The sequence below is a fragment of the Pipra filicauda genome, unplaced genomic scaffold (assembly GCF_003945595.2).
Source record: "Pipra filicauda isolate LSUMZ 115617 unplaced genomic scaffold, ASM394559v2 scaffold760_size305172_pilon, whole genome shotgun sequence".
NCBI lineage: Eukaryota > Metazoa > Chordata > Aves > Passeriformes > Pipridae > Pipra > Pipra filicauda.
In genome coordinates, this window is record NW_024104932.1 from 24,153 (window position 1) to 33,435 (window position 9,283).

At 64.1% G+C, this 9,283-nt stretch overlaps 1 protein-coding gene across 6 annotated transcripts; it reads left to right on the forward strand.

Annotated features, from left to right (window-relative positions):
- Positions 1-364: 364 nt before the first annotated feature.
- On the forward strand, positions 365-8,964 carry NFE2L1 (nuclear factor, erythroid 2 like 1). 6 transcript variants are annotated; one of them, XM_039389727.1, is made up of 7 exons: positions 365-382; positions 1,074-1,292; positions 1,738-2,231; positions 6,015-6,230; positions 6,607-6,696; positions 6,989-7,150; positions 7,324-8,964. In XM_039389727.1, exons 3-7 carry the CDS (start codon positions 1,740-1,742, stop codon positions 8,653-8,655), a joined length of 2,292 nt encoding a protein of 763 aa, XP_039245661.1. In that variant the 5' UTR covers positions 365-382; positions 1,074-1,292; positions 1,738-1,739; the 3' UTR covers positions 8,656-8,964. The 6 variants fall into 6 exon arrangements, with proteins under 6 accessions (XP_039245661.1, XP_039245660.1, XP_039245662.1 ...); XM_039389726.1 differs by lacking the exon at positions 365-382 and adding an exon at positions 424-445; XM_027719696.2 differs by lacking the exon at positions 365-382 and adding an exon at positions 690-951.
- Positions 8,965-9,283: the final 319 nt, after the last annotated feature.

A 9,283-nucleotide genomic window follows, 5' to 3' on the forward strand; every position in this document is an offset into this window, starting at 1 on the left:
GGACGCCGGTGGGTGGGGGGCTCGCGCGCCATTGGGCCAAGGCGATGCCACTCAAATCGCCCAGAGGGGTGTGGGGGGCGAGCCGCAGCTCTTCACGCTCCTCCTCCCTGATTGGCCCTGGCGGCGCCGAGCGCGAGGGCTGCCCGCGCGCCCATTGGTCCCCCCGCCTGCCCATCCGGGCGGTGCCGCGAGGTGGGCGGGAGCAGCGCCTCTCCGCCGCCTCCCCATTGGGCGACCGCTCCCTTCTACGGGCGCTGATTGGCGGCGGCGCCGCTGCGGGGCGGGGCGGGGCGGGAGGAGGGAGGGAGGGGGGGGTGGTTGAAGGCCGGGGTGGGGAGCTGGAGCGGCGGCGGCGGCGGGGCCGGAGCGGAGCCCCCGGCGGGTACCGTGGAGGGAGAGGGTGGAGCGCGAGGGGGAGGCTGGAGCTGTGCGGGGGCGGCCGAAAGTGCGAAGAGGGTTGGGGGGGGCGTGGCGGCGGCGGCGGGGACGGCGCGGCGCTGAGGGGGGAGAGCGGCCCGGGCCGCGCGCGCGCGCGCGCGCGGGCGGGCGGGGCGGGTCACGTGGCGCGCGGGGAGCGGGTCACGTGGAGCGCGCGGGGTCTTAAAGGGCCCCCGCGACGGGTTTTGGGGGGGGGACACGGGGGGTACTCGGGGGGGACATTGGGGACCCCCCCCTCATTGCTCGGGATCCCCCCCTCCCTCATTGCCGGGACGCTCCGTGCTCGGGCTCCCCCTCCCTGGGGTCTGGAGCCGCTCCCCGGCCGAGGGGAGAGGTGGTAGCGGGGCGGGCCCCGGGTGGTCTTTCATATGGAAACCCCCCCCCCTGTGGAGCGGCTGGAAAACTGGGCTTAAGGAGGGGGAGAGCGAAAAGGGAGCCGGATTCCTTGGGAGAGCGGGAAGTTGACGCGCCGGCCTAAGAATAGCTCGGGGAGGGGAAGCGCCGTCGCCGAAGGTAACTCCGCTTTCCAGCGAGATTCCCTGGGTTTTGCAGGGAGAAGGCGCCGGGGGAGCGGGGCCCGCGCCCGGGGTGGTGCCGCGGTGCGTTACCGTGTTTGCTCTCTGGTTACATTTCAGCCGCTGATGAAATCGCAGCCGGGAGCGGAGGAGTCTTTGGACCTTCCCATGGTCGGGACCTTTGACTCATAAAAGGCTCCTTCAAAAGGCTTCGGGAGCAGAAGAAGGGAAGGAAGAGCGGCCGCAGCAGGAGACGGGGGAGAAGGAGCAGAGCCCGACCTGGAGCGTGGGGAATTAGGGGGGGAGAGAGGAAGGCGCTGTATGTGGAGTTTTTGGACAGTAAGTCACATGGATTTTTATATCTCTGGGTGACAAAACACAAAGGGAAAGGGGAGGGTGGAGCTGCCAGGGAGAGCTGTTGCTTCTGGAGGTTTAAACCTTTGATTTCCTTGTTTTTTTTCAACTACCCAGCCCCAGAATTTTTACGGGAAAACAAAGCCCCCCTGAACCAGAAATCCTTGCCCGTTCCTAAACATCCTCGGCCACCCTTGAAACTTTTATTTTGCTTTCTCTGGCGCTGCCCTGAACGCCAATCACCCCTTTATTTTGCTTGTTTGAAAGTGGGGCAGAGCAAAGCCAAACCCAACCAACCTGTTGGTGTGGAGGCTTCGCCCGCCGCCGGCAGCTTCTTGTTGTTGTTGTTGTTCATTCCCAAACATTCCACCTGTTTTGTTGTTTTGTTTTTTTGTTTTTTTTTTTTTTCCCCTTCTCTCTCCTCCACCAGAGATGCTTTCTCTGAAGAAATACTTCACCGAAGGCCTCATCCAGTTCACCATCCTGCTCAGCCTCATCGGGGTCCGTGTGGACGTGGACACCTACCTGAATTCCCAGCTCCCTCCTCTGCGGGAGATCATCCTGGGCCAGAGCTCTGCTTACACCCAGACCCAGTTCCACAACCTGAGGAACACCTTGGATGGCTATGGCATCCACCCAAAGAGCGTGGACCTGGACTATTACTTCACCGCCCGCCGGCTGCTCAACCAGGTGAGGGCCCTGGACAGGTTCCAGGTGCCCAGCACCGAGGTCAATGCCTGGCTGGTGCACAGGGATCCCGAGGGATCCGTGTCTGGGGGCCAGCCCAGCGCCGGCTCCGGCCTGCAGGATGGCAGCAGCGCCGAGAACGGGGTGAGGGAGAGCGGAGCCGAGCAGGGATTCGGGGAGGAACTGGAGGATTTGGGAGCCGTGGCCGCGCCGGCGAACGGAGACCTCACCAAGGAGGTAGGGAAGAGCTGCTTTTCCCGGGAAAAGTTCGGGGGGAAGCTGTTTAAAGCTGGGATTTGGGAGCTTTCTGGTGCACACCCAGCGAGCAGGACGGGACGTTGTGTGTGTTTGGCACTTAGGGAAAGTGTGTCCCTGCTCGGGAATGTCGCAATCCTGGATCCTGGCTCGGTTTCAGCGCTCCGGGGGTAATTCCAGGGGAAATTCCGGGGCGGTTTTTTTCCCCCCCACTTTTTTGTTTGGTTAATTCTGGGTTGAAAGGAAGAGTGAAAAGAGGGGGAAGGGGGTTTGGGGGCAGCAGCGCTCTCGTGACTCAGTGTTGGGCAATGGAGCAATCCAGCTGGGGAATAAACAGGAGCAGTTGGGAAAGAGCCCCAGCCCAGGTGTGGAGCAGGTGGTTGGGTTACTTGGCTGGAGCCCGGCCAGGATTCGTGATCCCTGGCTCAGTTTTCCTCCCAGCCGAGTGGGGAGAGGTGAACTGGAAAGGGGCTTATTTCTCCTGCCCGAGCACAACCTTTGGGATGCAATTCCAGGCTCTTGGAGAGCTGCTGGTGTGGCTTTGGCGGCGCCACCTTCGTCCGGCGGCTCCGTGGAGCGTGGGGGGGTGTCAGGGGTGATCCGTGTCCTTGGGTCTTCCCAGGATCGTGGAGAGGGATCAGTGGTGATCTGCGGCCTCAGGTCCTTCCAGGGTTAGTGGCGATTCCAAACCTTGGGTCCTTCCAGGGTCAGTGTTGATTCCCAGCCTTGGGTCCTTCCAGGATGGTGGCGGGGGGGGGGTCAGTGGCGATTCCCGGCCTCGGGTCCTTCCAGCGTCGCTCCAGCGTCTCCCAGGTCGTGGCTGGGCGTGGGAAGAGTGGAATTTGAGCCGGGCCAGCCCTGTCCCTGCAGGAGGGGAGGGCAGCTGGATGCTGGGAGCTGTTGTCATGTGGCTCCGGCGCAGCAGCAGGCAGGGAATGGGAATGGGGCGTGGGAAGGGGTGTGGGAAGGGGTGTGAGCGCCGCAGAGACAAAGGTGATGCTTGCTTTGGGTCTGGGATTGATGGATGAGCAGCAGGATCCTTCCCTGGGAATGGTGTCCTGATTGGACCTGCAGGTTTTCCATGAGTTTTCCCAGGGGGGTCTCCTGGCTCTGCTGGGCTGTGGGATTGAGGGGGAAAATCCCATTCTGGGTTGGGAAGTGACCTTGGAGGTGTCAGACGGTCACAGAACACCGAGGCCAAACCTTCCCACCTTGTGCTGCTTCCCTGGGAGTGGAGAGAGGCAGCTCCCTGCCTCGGGAATGGCGAAGGATGTGATGAAATGCCCTGTGCAAGGTCACTCCTGGAAGGGTCCGTCGTCCTTCCCAAGGCTGCCATTCCTGGCCGAGGGCCTGGGGAGCCTTCCCAGTGCCGGGTAGGATCTGATTTTAGGGAGGAATGTTGCGGATTTGGGAGGTGAAGGCTGGTGGCTCCTGTTTTCCAGAGGCCTCTGTGCAGCTGCATCCCGGGACGTGCTGGGAATGAACCTCCCGGCCGGGCTGGGAATCTCCTCCAGGGCAGGGTGTGGAGATCTGCAGCTCCCGGGCTTTGCAGCATCCCTGCTCTTCCCGGGTGGCTGTTTGCCACGTTTTCCCCCCAAGCCCCTGGATGGACAGGAGGGGAGGGTGTTGTTGCCAGGGCCCAGCTCCAGGAAATCCCGTCTGGCTCCCACGTCACTCCAGTCACACCATCCCTGTGCCCTCCTCCCCCGGGGCCAGCCAGACCCAACTCGCTGCTGCCACGCTCCAAACCAGCCTTGGTTTAGGGGGTTTTTGGGGATTGTTTTTCCCTTGGTTTTGGTGTCTTTGTCCCCATCCTTGACTCCCTCCCCCAAACCTTTCCAAGGGGAATATCCCGGGAACTCTGCAGCTCCTGGGAGGCACCTGCAGGGCCTGGGGCGGGTGATGATGATCTGCAGATGGCTCCAGGGCCGGGCTTTAAATTTTTCCATGACTTTCCCTGGCACATTGCGACTCCCTGGGCCAGGCACGACCTTGCTTGGGAGTTGGGGGGGGGGGGGGGGGGAATATGGCTGATTATAAATAATTTTGGGAATGCTGCGGAGGGCATTTTTTTTTTTTGGGCGTTGCAGTTGCGAAATACAGAAATACGGAATCCAGTTATTTTATCCCACGGATAAAACAAACAAACGAACAAAAAATTAAAAATAAAATAAAAAAAAAATGCCCGTTTTGATCCGGGGTGGCCGCCGGGTTTAAAGACAAAGCTGGGATTTAATCCCGGGCGTTTCCCTCTGCAGCATTGGGGGTGGGGAGGGCGGGAGGCTCCGTGCCCGCCCGGGGCCCGTTTCCACAACACCCGGGGATAAAAATACGCGGCCGCGGGACATGTGATGAGCTGCGGGGGCTCAGCCCTGCGCCCCCCCCCCCCCTTCCCCCCGGCGTGGGGGGGGATCTCCTTACACTTGGCCTTGGCTCTGGTTGGGAAGGGGGGCTGTGCTGTGGTTACCGCCGGGCTTTGCTGGGACGGTCTGAGGAGGGAGGGGGGTGAAGGGGGTTTTTGGGAGAGGGGGCGAGGGAGTGAGGAGCGCCCGGGGGTCTCACTGGGGGAGTTGCGGGGGGCGACACTGGGGTCGCCCCCTCTGGGTCGGGGTGTCCCGGGGGAAGCAGCCAAGGTGACCCCGCGCTGGGTGCCCTCCCTGCTGCCCTCCCCACGCCCGGGGGGTCCCGGTGCCCCCCCCCCCCCAATTCCTCCTTTTGGGGGGGGGGATTTGGGGTTTTTTTGGGGGGGCGGCCCCGCTGCGCCAGGGCGGGGGCGTGGCCTGGGGGGCGCTGATTGGCTGAGCGGGCGGCCCCCGCGGGCGCTGATTGGCTGCGGCCACCGCCCCGGGGGGCGGGGCGGGGCGGAGAGGGCGTGGCCGGCGGCGCCGCATCCCGGCGGGGAGGGGCGGGGCTTGTGCCGGGGTGGGCGGGGCTTGGCGGCCGCCGCAGCCGGGAACGGGCGGGGGGGGTTTGGGAAGTGGGGGGGGAGCCCCTCCCGGTCCCTCCCGAGCCCCTCCCGGTCCCTCCCGAGCCCCTCCCGGCCCCGCCGCAGCTACAGCAGCAGCATCCGCCGCACCGGGGGCGGGGGGGGCACCTGTGGCCGGTGGGGCGGAGCGGAGCGCGGTTCCCCCCCCCCGCCGCTGCCGCCGCCGCCGCCGCCCCGGCCGGCGATGCGTGAGCGGCACCGCGCCCCGGCCAACCCGCCCCGCCGCCTCCTCCTCCTCCTCCTCCTCCTCTTCCTCCCCCGGGGACCATGATCGGCGTGCGCCGCGGCCCGGGCGGCAGCTGGGGACATGAGAAAGGTACCGGGGGGGGACACACCGGGAGGGGGCTGCGGGGACCCCGGGAAGGGTCCGGCGGTGGCGGCGGCGGCTGCTCAAGTTGCATCAGGTGGGTGGGAATGCGGGGATTTTCCTGCCACCCCACCCCTTATGCAAATGGCCGGGATGGCACCACGGGCTGATGCAAGGCGGGCACGGCGCAGCCACCGCCGCGACGCGGGCCCGGGCGGCCCCCGCCGCCTCCCCCGGCGGCGGGCGGGCGGCCATGGGCGGCGGGGAGGGCAGGGCCGGCCATGCGGAGCCCGCAGAGCCGCTCCCGGGATCCCCGCGGGGCGCTGGAGCCCCGGCAGGAGCAGCGCGGGGCTCCCCGGGTGGGCTGCGGGCTGGGGTACGGGGGAAGGGGGGGTGGGGAGAGGGGGTGGGACCGCTGGGTGGGGACCCCCCCCCAGCGCAGGGGCTGAAGGAAATGTGGTCTGTCTTGCAGGACATCGATTTGATTGACATCCTGTGGAGACAGGATATTGATCTCGGCGCTGGGCGAGAGATTTTTGACTACAGCCACCGGCAGAAAGAGAGCGAAGTGGACAAAGAGCTGAGCGATGGGAGGGAGCGCGGGGACAGCTGGAGGAGTGCAGGGAATGAGGTCTTGGATAGAAACCTGCTAGTTGATGGAGAGACCGGGGAGAGTTTCCCTGCGCAGGTAACGCCCCCGGGCCGGGCTCTGCTTGGGGGCCTCCGTGGGGGCCGCTCGGAGCTGCAGCAGCAGGGTTGGCCCAGGTGGGCGACAGGATTTGGCGCTGGCGAGGCCAGGGCAGGGCTGGCCCCGCGTGTCCCCGTGTCCCCGGCAGCCGCAGAGTCCCCTCAGCCCCGTGGCGAGTCCTTGCGTGGCAGGAGGCAGGGGAGAGGCTCTCCGGCGCGTTCCCGTTCCCTGGAGCAGCAGGATGGAGCACTGGGTGGGGCCTCTGGCTCTTTTTTGGATGCGCTGTAATAAAGCCCTGCTGGAAGGAGCTCGTTCCCTCAGCACCACCTTCCCCGAATCCCGAGGCTACGATTCCCTGTGTTTCCTTCCCCCCCAGGTGCCCGGTGCGGAGGATCAGACAGCCCTGTCCCTGGAGGAGTGCCTTAGGCTGCTGGAGGCCACCTTCCCTTTCGGGGAGAACTCGGAGGTGAGCGGATGGGGCGGATCCAGGGGCTCTCCCTGCCTCACCCACCGGGATTTCGGTGCCTCCAGCATCTTTCCCGCAGCGAACCGGGCTTGGCCGCTCAGGAGGCTCCTTGAAACCACCCAAGGAGGGGGTGGGCCACCATTAATTAAAGCCTCCTGTCTTTGCTCCTCGTTAGCCCGTGGCAAGGCAGGGAGGAGCAGGCAGGCCGTGGCCGGGAGCAGCGGGAAGGGCGCTGGGCTGGGGGGTGGCTGCAGTGCCGAGGCTCCAGCCCTGACTCCCCTCACGTGCTCAGTTCCCAGCTGCGGATGTCTCCGCCCTGAGCGAAGCCGTCCCCGGGCAGAGCCGGGCCCCGGGCGGCCCCCCCACCCTGCTGTCCCCCCTCCTGGCCGAGAACGAGTCGCCCTTCGACCTGGAGCAGCAGTGGCAGGACCTCATGTCCATCATGGAGATGCAGGTGAGCCCCGGCAGAGGGACGGGAAGGGCTTTGTCCCCCCAGGTGCTCCGTGAGTTCGGGTGTGGTGACGCCGTGGTGGCCCTGTGGCCCATCTGCTGCAGCCGGATGGGGGGAGCTCCTTCCAGCCTGGAACGTCGTCCTGTCCTTCACCGCTGTCCCCGCGTCTCTTCCAGGCCATGGAAGTGAACTCCACGACGGGCGAGAGCCTGTTCGGCGGCACCGGCGGAGACCTCCTGGCATCCAACTACAGCCTGGCCCCCGGCACCCCCATCAACCAGAACGTGAGCCTGCATCAGGCCTCGCTGGGCAGCTGCTCCCAGGACTTCTCCCTCTTCAGCTCCGAGATCGAGAGCCCCTCCATGGCGGGCGGCTCGGCCATGCTGCAGCTGACGCCGGACAACTCCACCGGCCTCAACAGCACCTTCGGCTCCACCAACCTGAGCGGGATCTTCTTCCCGCCCCAGATGAACAGCACGGGCAACGAGACGGCCGGGCCCGAGCTGCCCGACCCGCTGGGAGGGCTCCTGGACGAGGCCATGCTGGATGAGATCAGCCTCATGGACCTGGCCATCGAGGAGGGCTTCAACCCCGTGCAGGCCTCGCAGCTGGAAGAGGAGTTCGACTCCGACTCAGGTCTTTCCCTGGATTCTGGCCACAGCCCCGCTTCTCTGAGCAGCTCGGAAGCCTCGTCCTCCTCGTCCTCTTCCTCCTCGTCCTCGTCCTCCTCCTCGTTTTCCGAGGAAGGGGCCGTGGGCTACAGCTCCGACTCGGAGAACGTGGACTTCGAGGAAGCGGAAGGGGCGGTGGGATACCAGCCGGAGTACAGCAAGTTCTGCCGCATGAGCTACCAGGACCCGGCCCAGCTCCATTACCTGCCTTACCTGGAGCACGTTGGCCACAACCACACCTACAACATGGCCCCGGGGGCCCTGGATCCCGAGGAGCCCAAACTGCCCGGCGGCGGCAAGAAGAGCGGCGGCCCCAAGGAGAAACCGTCCGAGTTCCTGGACAAGCAGATGAGCAGGGACGAGCACCGAGCCAGGGCCATGAAGATCCCCTTCACCAACGACAAGATCATCAACCTGCCCGTGGAGGAGTTCAACGAGCTCCTGTCCAAGTACCAGCTCAGCGAGGCCCAGCTCAGCCTCATCCGCGACATCCGCCGGCGCGGCAAGAACAAGATGGCGGCGCAGAACTGCCGCAAGAGGAAGCTGGACACCATCCTCAACCTGGAACGGGACGTGGAGGACCTGCAGCGCGACAAGTCCAAACTGCTCAGGGAGAAGGTGGAGTTCCTCAAGTCCATCCGGCAGATGAAGCAGAAGGTGCAGAGCCTGTACCAGGAGGTGTTCGGGCGGCTGCGGGACGAGCAGGGGCGGCCCTACTCGCCCAGCCAGTACGCGCTGCAGTACGGCAGCGACGGCTCCGTCCTGCTCATCCCCCGCGGCCCCGCCGAGCCCCAGCCCCGGCGCCAGGACCGCAAGCAGAAGGACCGCAGGAAGTGAGGGGCGAGGGGAGAGAAGCAGGAGCGGGGACGCTTCGCCACGAGGGGAGAGAGAGAGAGAACTGGAGAAGGGCTGAGCCTGGAAGTAACTTTTAGAGGAACTTTCATGCCTTCTTATCCGATATATCTTCTCAACCACGCACCGGGGGGGAACTGGCGCTGCCGGACGCTGCGGGAGCCGCGGGGGGGCCGAGGTTTTTTGTGGGGGTTTGGAGGGCCGAGAGGAGGAGCCCCCCCTGCGCTGCCCAGCCCGGAGCCTCCCACAGCCCGGGATCCTTGGAGCGCAGGGACGAGCTGGCAAACGCTGCTGGGGAGGTTGGCAGAGGTGGAAAAAAAAAAAAAAACAAACTACTGTTAGGAACTGGCTTTAAGTAAGAAAAGAAATTTAAGCGGATGAACTTAAAAAAACAAACAAAAAAAAAACAAAAAAAAAAAACAAAAACAAAACACAAAACAAGTTATAGGAGAGACGTTTTTTCTGAACTTCCAAAGTTCTGTGATTTCAGGTAGTTGGATTTTTGGGGTTTTTTTTTGGTTTTTTTCTTCCTCCTTTTTTTTTTTTTTTTTTTTTTTTTTTTTTTTTTTTTTTTTTTTTTTTTTTTTTTTTTTTTTTTTTTTTTTTTTTTTTT